At 40.2% G+C, this 20,862-nt stretch overlaps 1 protein-coding gene across 5 annotated transcripts in view; it reads left to right on the top strand.

Moving 5' to 3' along the window:
* syk (spleen tyrosine kinase) overlaps positions 1-20,862 on the top strand; it is a 132,417-nt gene that overhangs the window by 66,382 nt on the left and 45,173 nt on the right. For all 5 annotated transcript variants that reach the window (XM_063068928.1, XM_063068931.1, XM_063068929.1 and 2 more), the window contains 3 exons: positions 4,420-4,558; positions 13,884-13,965; positions 15,921-15,970. In XM_063068928.1, the coding sequence (XP_062924998.1) occupies positions 4,420-4,558; positions 13,884-13,965; positions 15,921-15,970 (271 nt within the window). The remainder of the gene's footprint in view (positions 1-4,419; positions 4,559-13,883; positions 13,966-15,920; positions 15,971-20,862) is intronic.

The raw sequence follows: 20,862 nt of genomic DNA on the forward strand, positions 1-20,862 counted from the left end.
TAGAGGTGTTCAAAATTATGAGGGGGGTAGATAGAGTTGATGTGGATAGGCTTTTTCCATTGAGAATGGGGGAGATTCAAACAAGAGGACGTGAGTTGAGAGTTAAAGGGCAAATGTTTAGGGGTAACATGAGGGGGGACTTCTTTACTCAGAGAGTGCTAGCTGTGTGGAACGAGCTTCCAGCAGAAGTGGTTGAGGCAGGTTCGATGTTGTTGTTTAAAGTTAAATTGGATAGATATATGGACAGGAAAGGAATGGAGGGTTATGGGCTGGTTGGTGGGACTAGGTGAGAGTAAGAGTTCGGCACGGACTAGAAGGGCCGAGATGGCCTGTTTCCGTGCTGTAATTGTTATATGAAAAATCTGACAGTCAAGTATTATTCATTCTATCTGCCGGTGGAGTTCACCACCATTATCCTGATAACAGTGTACATTCCACCCCGGCAAATGTCATGCTGCATTGGAGGAGTCGAGCACCACGATCGGCAGTCACAAGATACCTCATCCTGATCCCTTCCCAATCATTGCCAAAGGCTTCAACCAGGCTAACTTGAAGTTTGACAAAATACCATCATCAACTGCAGAACCAGAGGAACTAACACACTTGATCATTCTTATACCAACATCAAGAACGCTTACTGTGCCATCCCACACGCACACTTTACAAGTCTAGTCATCTGGCCGTGAGTCTACTCCCACTGTACAAGCAGAGACTGAAGACCACAAAGGTATAGTCAACGGAAGTAGAGGAGCATTTACAGGACTCCTTGAATTGGTAGACTGGACTATATACAGAAATTCACCTCCATGTCTGAATGAAAATACCACAGCTATCGCTAAGTTCATCAAGGTCCATGTGAATGAGTGTGTGCCTTTGAAAATGTACTGAATTTTACTGAACAAGAATCACTGGGTGAACCAGGAGATGGAAGGTACAAATGGATGAGCAACAGCCATGGCAGGGTTTGCATGCCACTTCTTCTGAGGCAAAACTTCACAGCGTAAGAACAGTAATGCTTCACTCCCCAATGAGCACAATGCCTTTTATGCATGCTTTGAAAGGGAGAACAAAACTACACCTGTGGAAAATAAAAAAACTACACCACAGCATCCGGTGACCCTGGTATCTCTGCCTCGGAGGCTGTTATCAGAACATCCTTCAAGAGGCTGAAATTTTGCGAGGCATCACTGCCTGATGGTGGATCTGGCAGATACTGCAAAGCTGAGCTGACTAATGGGCTGGAGAGTTCAAGGACTTCATCAACCTCACACTGGTGTGAACTAAGGTTCCCACCTGCTTCAATCATACTGGTGTACATTGAGCAAGATAAGCTGCCTCAGTGATTAGGCTGCATTCACATCTATCATTATGAAGTGTTTCGGAAGGCTGATAATGACTAGAAATAACTCCTCCCTGAGCAAGAACCTGGACCCACTGCAATGTGCCTACTCCTGCAACAGGTCTACAACAGATTTAACCTCACTGGTCTTCCACTCTGCTCTGGAGCACAGAGTCAGAGCAAAACATTCTGTTTATCGATAATAGTTCAATGTTCAATACTATCATCTCCACAGCTTTTAAACCTATGCCTTTGTACCTCCCTCTGCAACTGGATCCTTGACTTCCTCATTAGGAGACCTCAATCAAAACATCTCCACCTCGTTGACAGTCAACAGGTGCACCTCATGAATGCATGATAAACCCACTGCTCTACTCTCTCAACATTCGTGACTGTGTGGTTGAGCACAGCTCAAACACGTCTATGCATTCACAGATGATTCTACCATTATTGGTAAAATCTCAGTTGGTAATGAGGAGGCATACAGAAATGAGATAGATCAGCTTGCTGAGTGGTGTCGCAACAGCAACCTTATCAGTAACACCAAGGAATTGGTTATGGTCTTCAGAAGGGGAAGTCATTAGAACATTCACCAATCCTCATGGAGGGGTCAGTGGTGGAAAGGATGAGCAGCTTTAAGTCGGTTTCAACGCTGATCTATCCTTCACCCAACACATTGGCAGAATCACGAAGAAGGCATGGCAGTGGCTAAACTTCATTAGAACTTTAAGATTTGGTATGTCATCAAAGACTCTTGCAAATTTTGATAGAAGTACAGTGGAAAGTATACTGACTAGTGGCATCACAGCCTGGTACGGAGGTTCCAATGCACGTGATCGCAAGAGGCTGTAGAGGTTGTAGACCCAGCCAGCTGTCTCATGGGCACAAGCAACCCCACCATCATGGGCATCTTTAACAGATGGTACCTTATGAATGCAGCATCTTTCATTAAAGACCCTCAGCGTCTGAGACATGCCCTTTTCTCATTACTACCCTCAGAGAGGAGGTTCAGGGGCCTGAATACCTACACTCAACATTTCATTAACACCTTCTTTCCCTCTGCTATAAGATTTCTAAATGGTCCATGAACTCCATCTTGTTATTCTGTTTTTTTTTTGCACTCTTTATTTATTTTGTAATTTGCAGTAATTGTAGGTCTTTGCTCTGTACTGCTGCTGCAAAACAACAATTTTCACATCATGGAAGACGGTGGTAGTAAACTGATTCTGATTCTGAAATCATGCACGGTTTACAAAGGGCAATATTAAAACAAAATCTAAAGCATACAAAGCGGCAAAGCTAGTGGTAGTCCAGCGACTGGGATTTTTTCAGGAATCAACAGCATGGTTCAGCATGGACTATATGGAACAAAGGGCCTGTTTCTGTGCTGTACTTTTCCGTACGCTATGACTATAAGGTTAATAAGGAAGGAGTACAATGATGATGTGAGTAAACTGACAAGTAATATCTTAACAGTGTTTGTGTGTTGGGCTGAAGGAAACATTCCTGTGCTACACTGATCTGTGCTCTATGTTCTAAAACAAATGCAGGAATTACTATGGCCAAATTAAAAGGACGTAACACACATAAAAATTGCTGGTGAATGCAGCAGGCCAGGCAGCATCTATAGGAAGAGGTACAGTAGACATTTCAGGCTGAGACCCTTCGTTCAGACTAAGGGAAGGAAAAAACCAAGATAATCTATGCCAATTATTACCGGAAGCTGTTGCAATTGATAATCACGGAAAAAGTAGCTAATAATTCAGATAAGCCTAATGCACTCAAACACCGTTTTATGAATGGAAATTATATTAGACAAGCAGAATCAATAGAGGAAAAGCTGTAGGTGTAGTGCATCTGGATTTCCAGATGGCATTTGATTAGGTGTCACATCAGGACTGGTGTACAAGATAAGAATTCACTTTATTGGGGAAATGTATTAACATATACTGAAGACTGGTTATCGTATTTTTTAAAAAGAGTCAGAATAAATGTTTTTTCTTCAAAAAGGAAAGAAGTATCTAGTGAAATGCTCCAATGATTAGTCTTTTGGTCCACAATTACTTATTAGTGAATGGAAGGTGTCCAAGGGTTGCAGATGATGCAAATAATATGTGATAGAGCATGGTTTAATTGGAATACCTGGATTCTGCAACAGAGTTTATATTGGTTGAGTTAATGGGAAAAAACCTAACAAATGGAATTTGAAGTAGAAAAGTGTAAGGTCAAGTACCTTAGTTCAAAAATTCAAAAGGCAAACTATTTTTATAATGGAGGAAGTTTGCAAATGGAGTATAGAGGCACAAAGCACATAAAGTTAGTATGCTGGCACGTCAAGTAAATAAGAAGGCAAATTTATGTTGGCCTTTATTACTATGAGTTTGGAGTTTATAACAGCATTTTTGTTGCAATGTGTTGGTAGGACTGCACCTGAAGCACAGTGGACACTTCTGGATATTGCAGCATTTAAAGAATCCAAAGTAGATTTGCTAGGCTAACTCCAGGAATAAATGGGTTGTTGTATCACAAATTTTTGATGCACCCCAGTAGTGTAGAGGTTAGTTTGATGCTATCACATCTCAGGGCATCTGAATTTGGAGTTCAATCCTGGCGTCCTCTTTAAAGAGTATGTGCATCTATCCCTTGGAATGCATGGGTTTTCTCCGGGTGCTCTGGTTTTGTCCCACAGTCCAAAGAATACTGGCTAGTAGATTAACTGGTCATTGTAAATTGTCCCGTGAATAGATTATGGTTAAACTGGGGATTGGCAACGGTTGTTGGGTGGTCCAGCTTGAAGAACCAGAAAGGCCTATTCTGCACTGCATCACTAAATATAATAAAACAGAATAGCTATAAAAGTTAGATGTATGATCTTTGGAAATCAAAAAGCTGCAGACACTGGAAACCTGAACTAAAAACAGAGAATGCTGGAAACACTTTGTATCTGCGGAAGGAGAAACAGTTTACATATTGGATTCTGGATCACTTCGTAATAATAGATTCTCACCTGAAAAAAATTCTGTAGCACATTTACATCGTGACTTTGCCTGAATAATGATTGCAATTCTTTTTCTTTACAGAGTAAGAGATCGTGATGACAAGGGATCGTATGCTCTGTGTTTGTTTCACGACGGCAAAATATATCATTATCGGATTGACAGGGACAAAGCAGGGAAGCTATCCATTTCAGATGGGAAAAAGTTTGACACTCTTTGGCAGGTGTGATAATATTGAGATCAACTTTTTTAGATTACTTCAATGGTCATTCCCTCAATGATTTCTATAGCTACACTGAAACGTAACTTCGCATATTTATTTTGAAATTAATGGTTATTATCAGTCACAAAAATATCTTTAACAGAACTAAGTACAAATTATTATTTTATGGTAGCTGAACTTTTCCCTTTATTTAAAAAATGCAGACTTTTTAAAAAAGTCAAAAGTTTTATGTCCTGTTATGTGACAATACACTTAAAATGAACACAGCAAGTTAACATGAAATTTGTCAGCAATAGCATCAAAAATAGCGCAATATTATTCTCATCAAAGTTGCTGGTGATCGCAGCAGGCCAGGCAGCATCTCTAGGAAGAGGTACAGTCGACATTTCAGGACCTGACGAAGGGTCTCGGCCTGAAACATCGACTGTACCTCTTCCTAGAGATGCTGCCTGGCCTGCTGCATTCACCAGCAACTTTGATGTGTGTTGCTTGAATTTCCAGCATCTGCAGAATTCCTCATGTTTACAATATTATTCTTAAAGTTGCAATTTAATTAATTAGCATGACAAAAATAAAATGGAATGAGTGAAGGAAGAAGGGAAGCGATTTGATAGTGGTATATAAGATAAATAGAGTGGATGGCCAGCACTCTTTTCCCAGAGTGGTAATGGCTAATACCAGAAGATATCCATTAAAAGTAATTGGAGGAAAGCCTAGAGCAGATGTCAGAGGTAGTTTATTTTCACACATTGAGCGATAGCTGCCTGGAATGCACTGTTGTGGGTGGTGGTGGAGGCTAATGCCATCGGGGTATTTAAGAGTCTCTTGGATAACACGTGGATGTAAGAAAATTGAGGGTTATGAGCTGCGTAGAAGGGAAGGGTTAGATTGATTGTGGAGTAAATTTATATAGTTCAACACAAAATTTTGGGCCAGGAGGTCCATATGGTGCTGCACTTTCTTCTTCTTTATAAATTATCGCTGACCAATCTAGCAATTTTAAGTATTATTTTCCTTCACTTGTCTGAAGTTCCTTCCTTCCAATCTACGGTTTCATTGGTATCTGCAAAGAGTAGCCTTTGATTTACTGGTCCTGGTGTTCATCAGATTATTAGAGATTGGAAAGTTTCCCAGCTGAACCCATCAGACTCTTTAGACTCCACACTTTGCTATAATACTTAAAAATAATTAATATATGTTAGAGTCCTCGAAAGTGTGTCTGCATTTTGGGAAATCGGTTCAGAGTTGAGGTGAGTGAGTAATCCTTGCTGGTGCAGAAGCCTATGGTCATAGGATAATTACTGTTCCTGAAACGGGTGGTGTGGGACCTAAGGCTCCTGTGCCTCCTGCCTGATGGGAGGAGTGAGAAGAGAGCATGGCTGGATGGTCGGGATCCTTGATGATGACCATATCTTTTCACACTTTTTCTTGAGAAGTTACACGTAACCTTCCCTTTGTAATGCATGGTTTGAAATTAACATTGTGCCGTGTTGAGAATGTCACTGTTAAAGAAAAACAAAATATTGAAAGCTGGGTTGGCTTGTTAGCAGAAGTTGGGTACAACTCAGTGGTTTGGTGCTTGACTAATTGAGTGCAGTTCCTTGACACCGGTAACGAGCACACTGTCAGTGGGAAGTCGCAGGGAGAATGATAAAGATAAGAATTTAAAAATATGCACATCTTGCAATCTATAGGAAGTAGCATGCTGATGATAAGGTGTAAACTGTTTCAAAATACAGGCAGGTTTTAGAATGCAGTGTTGTTGATAGTATTAAACCCTCATTATCAACTGCATTGCAATAAAGTCAACTGATTGACTGCAATATTCATATTTTTATTTTTGTTTCATTTCAGTATAATGAATGACTTTAATATTTTTTTCTTTCATTCCATGCCCATTAATAGCTTCAGAGTAATTGATTGCATGAAAAGTGTTTTAAGAAAATTCTTAGCTGTAGAGTAAGGGATGGATGTTCTTGGAAGGTTATCTAATTGGCCATCATGTCCTCATCAAAAATTTATCTATTTATCTTGTATACCGCTATCAAATCGCTTCCCTTCTTCCTTCACTCATTCCATTTTATTTTTGTCATGTTAATTAATTAAGTTGTAATTTTAAGAATAATATTGTGCTATTTTTGATGCTATTGCTGACAAATTTCTTGTGAGGCCAGTTGAAATTTGTTCATGGGCTAAAGGAAGGGCAATGTGACGAAAGACTCGTCAATCAAATAAACATGTCAGAGACGAAAAAAAGAGTTGGGAAATGGAGTGGAGTCCTTATAGGAGTTAGGGTGAGAGGAAGTATAGTCGATATAATTGTGGGAGTCTACGTGCTTGAGGTAGGCAAGAAGAGATTCAGGAAGAGAGGGGAAGAGTTAGCCTATGAGTGGGAATATGCAGCAAAATATTTGAGTTCTCTGTGAGAACAAGGAAGAATATCAATGCATCTATTTGTGCGCTGAAAGTACACCAGACCTCACTCCCTCTTGGCTTGTTGACAGGGTGGCCTCCACAGCTTATCCTCATAGCAGCCCTGGCCTAACCCAAACATGGATTCCAAGCCATCCCTCCCTCACACTTTCTTGGGCTGATGAAGTATCATTGACCTGAAATATAACTTTGTTTTACTTTCCAAAGATCATGTCTTGCCTGCTGAGTATTTCCTAGATTTTCAGAAATTGTATTTATCTTCATGTAACCTGACCTCATTATTACTTTTGTCTCTTCTATCCCACCCCTATCCTCTGCAATTTATAACTATCTTCTTTTCTATTTTTTTCATTTCTGCCAAAGGGTCTTTGAGCTGAAACATTAACTCTGTTTCTCTCTCCACCAATGCTGCCCAATCTGCTGCGTGATTCCAGCATTTTTTATTCTGGATTTCTATCAACTGTAGTGTTTTGATTTTTGTTTCTAAATTTCAATTACTTATTTTTGTAATGTCTCCCCTAAAGGAAGCTTTAAAAATGTTCTTTAAATTTAGCTTTCGGTTCTTAATTATCTTTAGCCTTCTTCCCTTTTTATATTTTGTTCTCCCTTGAGACCAGGTAATCACTCAGTCTAAGATGGTGCCAATAAGTGACTGTGTGCAGCTCCGAGGGGAATCATCAGATATTCCTGCTTAGGACTACTACTACAGTCACAGCCATGGCTAGTTCAGTAAGGAACATTGTTTTCAGACATTTACAAAATCTGTTGATACTCAAAATCAAGGGATGCAAGACTGCAGGCTCAGGTTGAGAGTGCAGCTCCCCTTTAAGAGAATGGAAGCAGGGTAGGCATGCCAGTCTAGAAGTAAGATTGAAATGCTGAGGCCTTAGACCCTCCATTCCCAGCTATCCTGCTGGCAAATATACAGCCTCTAGAAAATAAAATTGAAGACCTCAGAGCAAGATTGCTGTACCAGAGGAACATCAGGGACTGCTGTGACCTCTGCTTCACGGAAACATGGCTATTCCCTGCCATTTCTGATGCAGCACTGCAGCCCAATAGCCTCACCATTCTCCACAAAGACAGGACAGCTCAGGCATTTAAAGGTAAAGGAGGTGGAGCATGCTTTGTCATTAACTCATCATGGTGCACATACGTGGCAGTTCTGTCTCAGTCCTGCTCCCTTGACCTGGAATGTCTAAAGGTCAAATATCATCCATTTTATTTGCCGTGGGAGTTTTCTACCATCATCTTGGTAGCGATGTACTTTCCGCCTCAGACCAACATCAGATGGACACTGGAGGATCTGAGCAACATAATCAGCACACACAAAGCAAGGCATCCTGATGCCTTCCATGTTATTGTGAAGGATTTTAACCAGGCCAGCTTGAAGAAGTCGCTGAACAACTACCACCAACATACCACCTGTGGAACCAGCTGAGTCAACACACATCACTACTGTTACACCATCACCAAGAACGCTTACCATGGCATCCCACACCCACACTTTCAAAAGTTGATCACCTGGCTGTACTTCTACTACCAGCATATTGGCAGAGACTAAAGACCACAGCACCAGTGCTGAAGACCAAGAAGGTATGGTCAAGGGAGGCAGAGGAGCATTTACAGGAATTCTTTGAGTCAGTGGATTGGACAATATTTAGGGATTCATCTTTGAATATGCCACAGTTGTCACCAACTTCATCAAGACCTGTATGGTTGAGTTTGTACCTTTGAGAACATAACGGGCATTCTGAAACGAAAAGCTGTGGGTGAACCAGGAGATCTGTAGTCTGCTGAAGGCTAGATCTGTTGCATTCAAGGCCGGTGATCCAGAACTATATAAGAAGTCCAGGTATGAGCTACAGAAGGCTATTTTAAGAGCAAGAAAACAACTGAGGTTTAAGATGGAAATAGGTGCATGTTAACCCTTGCAGTGTTTGCAAGTCATTACTTCCTACAAAGGGAAACCAAACATCATGAATAGCTGTGGTGCTTCACTCCCCAATGAGCTCAACGCCTTTTATGTAAGCTTTTACAAACAGAATAAAACTACATCTGTGCAACTCCTGTAGCATTTGGTGACCTGGTGATCTCTGTCTCTCAGGCCATCCCATCGTCAGAACATCTTTCAAGAGGATGAACCCCCACCAGGCGTCAGGCCCTGATGGCGAACCTTGTAGGGCTCTAAAAACCTGTGCCAACCAACTGAAAGCAGTGTTCAAGGACATCTTCCTTTTCTCACTGCTGCAGTTGGAAGTTCCATCTGCTTCAAAAGGGAGACAATCATACCAGTCCCCAAAAAGAGCAGGGTGGGCAATGACTATTGCCCAGTTGTACTCACATTTACAGTGATGAATTACTTTGAGAGGTTGATCATGGCCAGAACCAACTCCTACCTAAGCCAGGACCAGGACCGCTACAATTTGCTTATGGCCACAATAGGTCTACAGCGGATGCAATCTCACTGGCTGTCCTCTCAACCTTGGGTCAGCTGGAAAATTACAGCTCAGCATTCAACAGGATCATACCCTCCCTTCTAATCAACAAGTTCCAAAACTTGAGCATTGCACCTCCCTCAGCAACTGGATCCTGGACTTCTTTATCAGGAGACCACAGTCAGTGTGGGTCAGAATTTATATCTCCCAGCTGACAATCAACACCGGCACACCCAAAGGATGTGTGCTTATCCCACTACTCTATTTTTTCTACACCCACAGCTGTGTGGCTAAGCGCATCTCAAACGCCATCTATAAATTTGCTGATAACACAAGTATTGTCCACAGAATTCTAGTTGCTGACGATAAGGCATATAGAAGTGAGGTAGGTCAGCTGGTCCAGCAGTGCTGCAGAAACAACTTTGAACTTACCACCAGTAAGACCAAGGAATTAATTGTGGACTTCAGGAAGGGAAAGTTGAGGGAACACACACCAGTCCTCATCAAGGAAACAGTAGTGGAAAGGGTGAGCAGTTTCAAGTTCCTGGGTGTCAACTTCTCTGAAGATCTATCCTAGGCCAAACAAATTGATGCAGATATAAAGAAGGCACGACAGCAGCTGCATTTCATTAGAAGTTTGAGGAGGTTTGGTATGTCACCAAAGACACTCGCAAATTTCTACAGATACACCGTGGAGGGCATTTGAACTGGTTGCATCAATATTTGGTATAGAGGAGCTTCTGCACGGGATCAGAAAAAGCTGCAGAAAGTCGTAAACTCAGCCAGCTCCATCATGGGCACTAGCACACCCAGCATCCGGAACGCCTTGATAGGGCAATGCAGCACAAAGGTGGCATCCATCATTAAGGACCCCCATCACCCAGAACATGCCGTATTCTCATTGGTAACATCAACAAGGAGTGACGGAGCCTGATAACACACACTCAACATTTCAGGAACAACTTCTTTACCTACACCATCAGATTTCCAAATGGACAATAAAATCATGAACGCTACATCACTTTTGTTTTCCTCTTTCTTGCACTACTTATTGAAGTTAATTGTTTTTATATACACTTATTCTAATTTATATATTTAAAATATATTGCTATGAACTGCTGCTACAAAACAGCAAAATTCATGACATATGCAAATGATATTAAACCTAATTCTGATTCTCATTCTGACCTCTGCTTCATCCAAACCTGAGCTTCCTTCGACAGATAATGAAATTTCTCCACTTGACCATTTCTCAACCTTGTCCATTTCCATTAAAACTCAGCTGCTCAAATCAATTCAAGTCAAATTTCATTCAATGGCATCTTGCCCACTTATCATCAATTTTATTCTTCTCAGCTACAAGAAACTATTTACAGAAGAAAGATAGAGATCCTTATTTGTTTCCCTTGAACATTTCCCCAGAGGTTTCATTGAAATAGATTTCACTTTTGTTTTCACTCAATAACTATTCCAGTCTTTCCAAAGTAAGATTGCTTGAAGACCTAAGAAATGACATTGTCAGCCCATTACTATTCTAGTTAGACTGTGGGCACCTAAGTTAAGTGATGACAACAAAAATGGGTTAACACAAAGAGTTGCAACCATTCATGCTCTGGTCTACAGTTCGCTCAGGTTGTATTGAGTTATTTCAGTGCAAATCACTCTACATCACCCTAAGCAAGTGCAGAAAGTGAAGAATGTAAATAACAACATAGCATGGTTTCCTCAAAGGAAAATCTTGCCTGGCAAATCTGTTGGAAGTTTTTGAAGAAATATCAAGCAGGATAGACAAAAGAGAATTGGTTGATGTTGCCTATTGGGATTTTCAGAAGACCTTTGACAAGTTGCCACGCATGAGACTGCTTAACAAGCTACAAGCCCATGGTATTACAGGAAAGATTTTAGTATGGATAAAGCAGTGGCTGACAGGCAGGATGCAAAAAGTGCGAATAAAGGAAACTTTTCTGGTTGGCTGCCAGTGACTAGTGGCGTTCCACAGTGCTGTGCTGGGACTAATTCTTTTCACATTGTACGTTAATCATTTGGATAATGAAATTCAACAAGTGCTACATGTGCCCTTACACTTCCTCCCTCATTACCATTCAGGGCCCCAGACAGTCCTTCCAGGTGAGGCGACACTTCACCTGTGAGTTGGCTGGTGTGATATACTGCGTCCGGTGCTCCCAATGCGGCCTTCTAGATATTGGCGAGACCCGACGCTGACTGGGAGATCATTTCGCTGAACACCTATGCTCTGTCTGCCAGAGAAAGCAGGATCTCCCAGTGGTCCCACATTTTAATTCCATGTCCCATTCCCATTCTGATATGTCTATCCACAGCCTCCTCTACTGTAAAGATGAAGCCACACTCAGGTTGGAGGAACAACACCTTATATTCTGTCTGGGTAGCCTCCAACCTGATGGCATGAACATTGACTTCTCAAACTTCCGCTAATGCCCAACCTCCCCCTCGTACCCCATCCGTTATTTATTTATTTTTTTTATATACACACTTTCTTTTTCTCGCTCTCCTTTTTCTCCCTCTGTCCCTCTCACTATACCCCTTGCCCATCCTCTGGTTTCCCCCCTCCCCCTCTTCTTTCTCCCTAGGTCTCCTGTCCCATGATCCTCTCATATTCCTTTTGCCAATCACCTGTCCAGCACTTGGCTCCATCCCTCCCCCTCCTGTCTTCTCCTATCATTTTGGATCTCCCCCTCCCACTTTCAAATCTCCTACTAGCTCTTCTTTCAGTTAGTCCTGACGAAGGGTCTGGGCCCGAAACGTCGACTGTACCTCTTCCTAGAGATGCTGCCTGGCCTGCTGCATTCACCAGCAACTTTTATGTGTGTTGCTTGAAATTCCAGCATCTACAGATTTCCTTGTGCTTGGATGATGAAATTGATGGCTTTGTCACAAAGTTGGAGGGGCAGGTAGTTTTGGGGAAGTAGAGAGCCTACGGGAGGATTTAGATAGATTAGGAGAATGGGCAGAGAAGAGGCAGCTGGAATGCAGAGTCAGGAAGTGTGTGGTCATGCACTTTGATAGAAGAAATAAAAAGATTGAATATTTTCTAAATGGAGAGAAAATGCAAAAAAGTGAGGCACAAAGGGACTTGGGAGTACTTCTGCAGGATTCCCTAAAGGTTAATTTGCAGGTTGAGTCTGTGGTGAGGAAGGCAAATGCAATGTTAGACTAGAATATAAAAGCAACAATGTGATATTGAGACTTTATAAAGCACTGGTGAGGCCTCATGGAAGTATTGTGAGCAGTTTTGGGCCCCTTTTCTTAGAAAGGATGTGCTGAAACTGGAGAGGTTTCAAAGGAGGTTTATGAAACTGATTCCACATTTGATCAGTTTGTCATATAAACAGTGTTTGATGGCTCTGGACCTGTATTCACTAGAATTCAGAAGAATGAGGGGTGACCTTATTGAAACCTATCGAATGGGGAAAGGCTGTGGATGTGTGGATGTGGAGAGGATGTTTCCTATGGTGGGAGAGTCTAAGACCAGAGGACACAGCCTCAGAATAGAGGGATGTCCTTTTAGAACAGAGATGAAGAAGAATTTCTTTAGCCAGAGAGTAGTTAATCTATGGAATTCATTGCTGCAGGCAGCTGTGGAGGTCAATCTTTCTCTATATTTAAGGCAGACGTCGATAGATTCTCGACTGGTCAAAGCATGAAGGGATATGGGGAAGAAGGTAGGAGATTAAGGCTGAGAGAAATATGATGAAATAGTGGAGCAGACTTGATGCACTATATGGCCTAATTCTGCTCCTATATCTTATGGTCTTATGGTTTAAATTGAGTTTCCGCAGGCTTTTCCAAGACCAAACTGGAAACCCATTTTGCTCCTGAAACTGGGTGTCCTTCCAATGATGCTAATCACTTTGAGAGGTTTTAAATATTAAAGTAACATTTGCTTTTCTGACTGCTGTACAATAATGAAATTATTTATTGGCTCTGTATGGTTTCTTGAAGTCATTTTGATAATGCGTATCAGAGTCTGACAAAAATTGCTTTCGTTATGCTTACATTATGCAATATTTGTGTAGCAGGTTGCCACTTACAAATGTATAAAGAACACTTACTAATGTACATTAGAATATTTGTTCTAAAACTTAGTTGATTCATGGATAATTTTATATTCAGTAATTTGCATGAGATTGAATGGAAATTTGAGGAAAAAATCTGGTTAAGTAGTTTAATATGGAAGGTAATTCAAATGGTTAATGACACTAAAGGCAAAACTCTGCCTCAAGTCTTGCTGTATGTTTGTGGAAGTGCTTTGTGCTTTTTCATATAAGTTTGGTTTGTGTGCCTGCTCTGTGTTTGAGTACGTGTTTTGTGTATGTGAGGTTTATGGCTTGTGTGGAAGTAGGACTTTTGCGTGTGCTTAGGAATGACATATTATGCTACAGATTTTTTCATTTAATTTAAAACTTTCTCCCCAGATGGTGGACCACTACTGTTACAAGTCAGATGGCCTTCTCCGTGTTCTAACGGAGCCATGTCCAAATCCGGACCATCCAGTCGGTACGTTACTGCTCTTTCACAACTGCTTTTACTTTAGGCTGGTATCAGTGGGTGAAAACAGGTACTTGTTGCACAAGTGTGTAAATAAAAAATTTAATACATAAGAAACTGCTAGAAAATTTATCTGGATGATTAACTTCATAAAGTTTTATCTTAAGATTTTATTTTATTGTGCTTTTATTTACTTCCACTTTTTTTTGTTTTTAATTCATTTTTTTATAGAAATGCAGCATCATACAAACATTTCCATAAGATGTATTTCAGATACTGTATGTATATATCATACATTCATGCTTGCCACAGATCTCCACATAGTATTTATCTGAGGACTTCCACTTGCTTTTAATCTTTCCTCACCCAGAGTACAGACTTGTCGAGGAGCACAAATTTGTGGCTCTGTCTTTCCTTAGGGTTATAACCTTTCTTCAGGACATTGAGTTCAGCAGGATATGTGGTGCTGCAAGAGTGGATATTGGCTTTTGCCACTCAACAGCAGAGGCACGCTGACTTCAGCAAAGCTCAGTTGATAACATCTAGGGTAGAAAGTCTTCTCGTTTTATTTTGTCCACCCATTTCTCAAAGGACTGTGATCAGTTCTTTCCGAGTGCACTGAGATGACATTGATTCGCTCACCTAATGCTACACCGGCCAGTCTCTGACATTTTCTGCTGATGCTGGAAATCCTTAATTAAATGAGCAACTGTTGAAAATTCTCAATAGATCAGACAGAGTTTGTGAGAAGACTTCTAAGATTAATTGCAATGTCTTATTAGTACACAGCATTGGCTTAATAGTAATGGTAATGGAGTTGGGGAGATGATTTAATAACCCTGTTGTTAATAAATATGTTTACCAGTGCCTTCTCACTGAAACCTTCCACTTGCAATATGAGTGAAAATACATGCCCTTTTGAAGAGCTAGAAGTAATGTTGTATGTTGAGGTTGATATATAGAATTACATTGTATACTGGATCAGTTGCAATATTATTACATCCACAAAGTTATTGTTTTATATTTCCTTATGACATTTATTCCATGACAGCTCTTGGACCAGTTCCATCAATCCCATTCCCACATTTCATTATGACCTATTTCTCACACACATAGCCATTAACTCTCCATGATTTTCCTACTGCTGCCTGTAACGAGCTTGTACGTTCTCCTTGTGACCATGTGGGCTTCCTCCGGGTGCTCCGGTTTCCTCCCACAGTCCAGACGTACTAGTTGGTAGGTTAGTTGGTCATTGTAAATTGTCCCATGATTAAACCAGGATTAAATTGGGGGATTGCTGGACAGCACAGCTCAAAGGGCCAGGAGTGCCTATTCCACACTGTATCTCAATAAATAAAGAAATAAAATTATCCCACCAGCTCTTAAAATCAGGGATAATTTAAAGTAGTTGCTTAACCTACCGACCCATATCTCTTTGAGGTATTTGAGAAACCACTGCACCCTGGAGTAATACTGTGTCCGAGGGAAATGTAACAAGGAAAATGTGCAACTTTTAAATAGATTGCACCAGAGGTTAGAACTGAATCTAGATCACTAGTGCAGTGAGACAACAGCATGAATAGCTGTGTCACCATACCAGTTAATAATCCACTAATAAAGTTCAGAAGGTTCAGTCCTGGTTTCTTAAAACATCTATGAATTTTTCAACGCGGAGCCTGCAAAACTGTTAATTCCTGTGACACTTGCAACTAAAACTAAATTTTCAATTTATCACGAACACATTTACACCACAAATAGTTCATTACTGTTCATGTGATCATATCTTGTAGGTTTAAGCTCCTAACAATAATTATGTTAATTATTTCAAATTGCATTTTGTTTTAATTATGAAATTTCCCCATTGCCTTTATTCAAGAAATATTGAAATTCCAGATAAAGAATGACTTAATGTATAAATATGGAATCAAATTCCATTAATAGTCTTGTTGTAATTTTTTGTCTAGATCCTATGGGATTAACCCCAGCACCACCCCTTCCAAGTCACCATCCTCGGGTAAGGATAAACTTAATTGCAGAGTGAATATCTGGCAGGATCTTTCAATCTCTGTTTCAATCACAATAAATAACGAATTTTAGAAAAACTTGAAAAACTTGGCTCAGGAGGTCTCCTAGAAATAAAATTGCACAAAAACAATATGCAGTACGAACAGTGCTTATGTAAAGTAACTTTGAGTTCAGGTTACTCAACTCTCTAAGGTACTTTTTGCACTCCTTTTGATGGTGGTTAAGGGTCTCTGTAACTTAACTCTATATTTTTGCTCTCTGACTGGGGAATATATACATTTGTACTTGTCTTTTCTTAGTTCATCCCACTACAATATTGATGAAGACAAAAAAAAAACTGTATTTGGAGTTGCAGACTTGAACCCAAGGTCTGTGATTGTTGAACAAGGCAAAATGTGAAATTTTACACCATCTTGATTGACTAAGCTAGTGCCCCTATATCGAATATGAAATAGATTTTATTATAGTTCCTTCCCCTCACCTACAAATGAGTTCACACTCAACTCTTTCATAGTACAGATTGCAGCCCAGGTAAATAGATGCGGTACGTAATCCGCAGTCTCCAGTGACTTTTACCACCTCTTCATTCTTTCAGCATTTCTTGTGCAAGGGGTGATTGATAAGTTTGTGGCCTAAAGTAGAAGGAGTCAGTTTTAGGAAACCTAGCACATTTGTTTTTCAACATAGCCCCCCTCCCCTACATTTACACATTTTTTGCAGCGGTCATGGAGCATATGGATCTTGGACCTCCAGAAAGTGCCCGCGACAGGTGTGATTGATAAGTTTGTGGCCTGAGGTAGAAGGAGATGATTTATACAGCTCTCGTTACATGCACAAGCAGTTCAACTCTTTGAGTGATTATGCAGAAAGTTTGAAGTTAATAACTCATCTCCTTCTACCTTAGGCCATGAACCTATCAATCACCCCTGATGATTTATTAACTGATGAGTTATTAACCTGAAACTTTCTGCATAATCACTCAAGGAGTTGAACTATATGTGCATGTAATGAGAGCTGTATATATAATCTCCTTCTACCTTAGGCCACAAACTTATCAATCACCCCTGCCGTGGGCACCTTCTGGAGGTCCAAGATTTGTATGCTCCACGACTGCTGGACTAAGTGTGTAAGTGTAGGAGAGGACTATGTTAAAAAAATAAATGTGCTAGGTTTTCTAAAATTGATTCCTTCTACCTTAGGCCACGAACTTATCAATCACCCCTCGTATGTATAAAACACTCACAGCTGGAGTTTTCCGCTGTGCTCTTCAATTCGTAAAGATGTAATTCACAGTTAGTTGCTACACTGCAGTTCTGAGAATTGCTTCCTTTTTTCTGTTTGTAAAAGTATAAATCTGCAACACCCTTGCAAGGTGGGGCTGAAAGTTTTTTTTTCTGAAGGATTCTAATGAACCAACCGGGCATTGACAATAAATTAAACACATGGTCTGATCGTCTAAGATCAGCTTTACACTTATTGTACTTAAATGGTGAGATTTAAACTCATGCTGGTGGATCATTCAATGAATCTTCTCAATTATTGGTCTAATGATGGACCCACCAGTCCAGTAAAGCAGCCACTCTGCTACCATATCCCTGTGTTCAAGTCTGTATGTCAAATCAGATGCAGAGAGTAAAGAGATGGAAAGACATTTAAGATAATAACTTGTTAAACTTTCAGTTGTAATTAAAATGTAAAGAATGAGTCTCTTCGTAGGTAGAAGTTACATTACAGTTTAGTGCTGGAGGCCTTGTTCAGCAGCAGTTAGGACTTCCACCACATTAAATAATTTCCTCTTCTAGAGTAACATGCCTAATCTTTCCTGGTGAGTTTAACCCTCATCTATAGAGTACATAAAGGATCTATATGAAAGGTGAGGCAAGACAGTCAACAGCCATTACAGGGGAAATGAATTCTGGGAAAGCAGCTTCTGCTTCCCTCATTTAGCTGCATGTGTGTCTTGTGTAGTAGCTGTCCCATTTGAACAATAAATAAAAGACGCTATTAGCCCCACTTTTATTTGTAACAAAACCTGTCCGGTTATCTCTTTCCAAGAGATAATTTTGCTTGAAATCCCTCCTCACTATTAATTTTGTTCACCCACTTGTGAACAGTTCTACTCTCACACGTAGAGGGTAGTTCCGTATTCATTGCTGCATTCCCTGCTGAACTGGGACAGAGGAAGCAGTTAATAATTATCCACACTTGTGAATCTGCAGTTTAAAACAGATAAAAACAGCAGATTTTCTTCTCCAAGGGATACCAGGGAACCAAATTTAAACAGTGCAGGAATTTCATTGTTCCTATTGATAAGGCCAACTATTTTTTAAATTCCATGTTTCATTATGTGACTTTATTTTGCCAGCTGCCAAAAGATTCAAACTGTGAGTCAATAGTCTGTACCTCAGAATGCAAGTCCAGTCATATTACCTCTAATTGTCTTTTAGTATTAGACACCCTGAGGTGACCTAATTTAAGTTTTCAACATCTTCAATAATATTTAGTCCAACATTTTAACCATCTTCACAGTTTAAATTCCTAAACCTAAGTCCTATTCTTTTTCTTGCATTATCCATTTGTATGGTGTGCTGACAAGAATTACACATGATGTTCTAGGTGGGGCATTATAGCAACATTTTACTTTTAATTTATTGTATTAATATTTTAATTGATATTCCATGTATCCAGCAATACCAATTTTATTTGCAGGTATGTACTTGGATGACAATTCAAATGCATTTATCACAGAAACTCACCTCCACTCCATTCTTCTTACTATGACTGTAATAAATTCATCCATTTATTGCTTACTTTTTCAATTATCATTTATGTTTCTAATTGCTCTTTAATCCATAGTTTTTTTCTCCTTTCTGTTTATAGCCATAAGTGATAAAACCATGGAAATCTACTGCTTCCTTATTGTTTAGCAACTTATGACATTTTCTTCAAATTTAAATATTTATCTTGCGAAAGTAGCACCTCTGCTTCAAAAAAATGAATGCAGTTGCAAATTGCTCACTATTTTAGACAATGTTGCTTAAATTCCTACTTCCCAACTACACTCTAAGCTGGTTTAATAAGTAGCATTAAACATAAACAGAAAGATCTACAATCAGTAGTCATTATTCATTTTGAGATTAATTGATATAGCTACAAACTTTATTTTCTGAGAAAATATAGTTGAAGGACTAATTTTGTGCTGTTTAACAAGTTTACAAAAATACAAAATTTCTGGGTCTGTTATTATTGCAGTGATTATTATTATTGATGCTAGTACTTGATATTTTTGATAACATTATTTGAAAAATGTTATAAAGCCTACTGAAAAAACTACTTATTCACTGACAGACTGTTTCTCAGTGTAAATTTCCTTAAATGTCCTAACTAACAGGTTGGAACCAAGTCAGGAATTAATTCTGTCCTGCAAATCCCTCATAGGTCAATTCTAATTTAAATGGAAATAATGCGCATGAAAACTGAGAAATAATCCATTAAAGCAACACACATCAAAGTTGCTGGTGAACGCAGCAGGCCAGGCAGCATCTCTAGGAAGAGGTGCAGTCGACGTTTCAGGCCGAGACCCTTCGTCAGGACTAACTGAAGGAAGAGTTAGTAAGAGATTTGAAAGTGGGAGGGGGAGGGGGAGATCCAAAATGATAGGAGAAGACAGGAGGGGGAGGGATGGAGCCAAGAGCTGGACAAGTGATAGGCAAAAGGGATACAAGAGGATCATGAGACAGGAGGCCTGGGGAGAAAGACAACGGGGGGGGAACCCAGAGGATGGGCAAGGGGTATATTCAGAGGGACAGAGGGAGAAAAAGGAGAGTGAGAGAAAGAATGTGTGTATAAAAATAAGTAACAGATGGGGTACGAGGGGGAGGTGGGGCATTAGCGGAAGTTTGAGAAGTTGATGTTCATGCCATCAGGTTGGAGGCTACCCAGACGGAATATAAGGTGTTGTTCCTCCAACCTGAGTGTGGCTTCATCTTTACAGTAGAGGAGGCCGTGGATAGACATGTCAGAATGGGAATGGGATGTGGAATTAAAATGCGTGGCCACTGGGAGATCCTGCTTTCTCTGGTGGACAGAGCGTAGGTGTTCAGCAAAGCGGTCTCCCAGTCTGTGTCGGGTCTCGCCAATATGCCTGCTGCGTTCACCAGCAACTTTGATGTGTGTTGCTTGAATTTACAGCATCTGCAGAATTCCTGTTGTCTGCGTTTTTAAATAATCCATTAAAATCTGTTTATATTGGAAAGGAAAGAAAAACAAAGGACAGAGCCAATTACAAAACTGAATATCAGATGTACCTCCTTACCAAGCTGAGGGTCACGTTTTTCTCTGTGTGGATGAGCACCTCTTGGAATTTTTGAACTCCAAAGAATGGAAAGGAAGTGAATGTAAAGTGGCCTTTTTTTGTTTTAATTCTGAAACTTTAAGGCAAAAAACAAAGCAGTTACTTAGATTCAATTCAATCCATTTTGTGCTGTTAGCAGATCCCCCTTCTGCAGAGGTGTACGACAATTTTTGCACGAGCAAAGTGTTTTTACAAAGTGCAGAGGCCAAGCTATCAAGAAAAGTCTATTATTTGTCTAAATAATTGATCTAGTTTATTGCTTCTTCCACTGCATGTTCTATTTCAGGCCTTCCTGAAATCACATTTCTGAAGAAGTAGCTTTTTCCCATGACTGGGGAAACTCTGTTGATGGTGATGGGATACTAGTAAAAAGCCTAATGGCTGCAATATCATTGAATTAGGGCAGAGCTGACTAGTGGTATTGTAGTTCCTCTTTCAACAAGCAGAAATAACGCAGAGGTCGAAATGAGACAGAGAAGTATGACGTGGACAGGCAGTTCCCAGCTTATGACAGGGTTCCATTCCTG

This window comes from Mobula hypostoma, chromosome 16, assembly GCF_963921235.1.
Source record: "Mobula hypostoma chromosome 16, sMobHyp1.1, whole genome shotgun sequence".
NCBI classification, from domain to species: Eukaryota; Metazoa; Chordata; class Chondrichthyes; order Myliobatiformes; family Myliobatidae; genus Mobula; species Mobula hypostoma.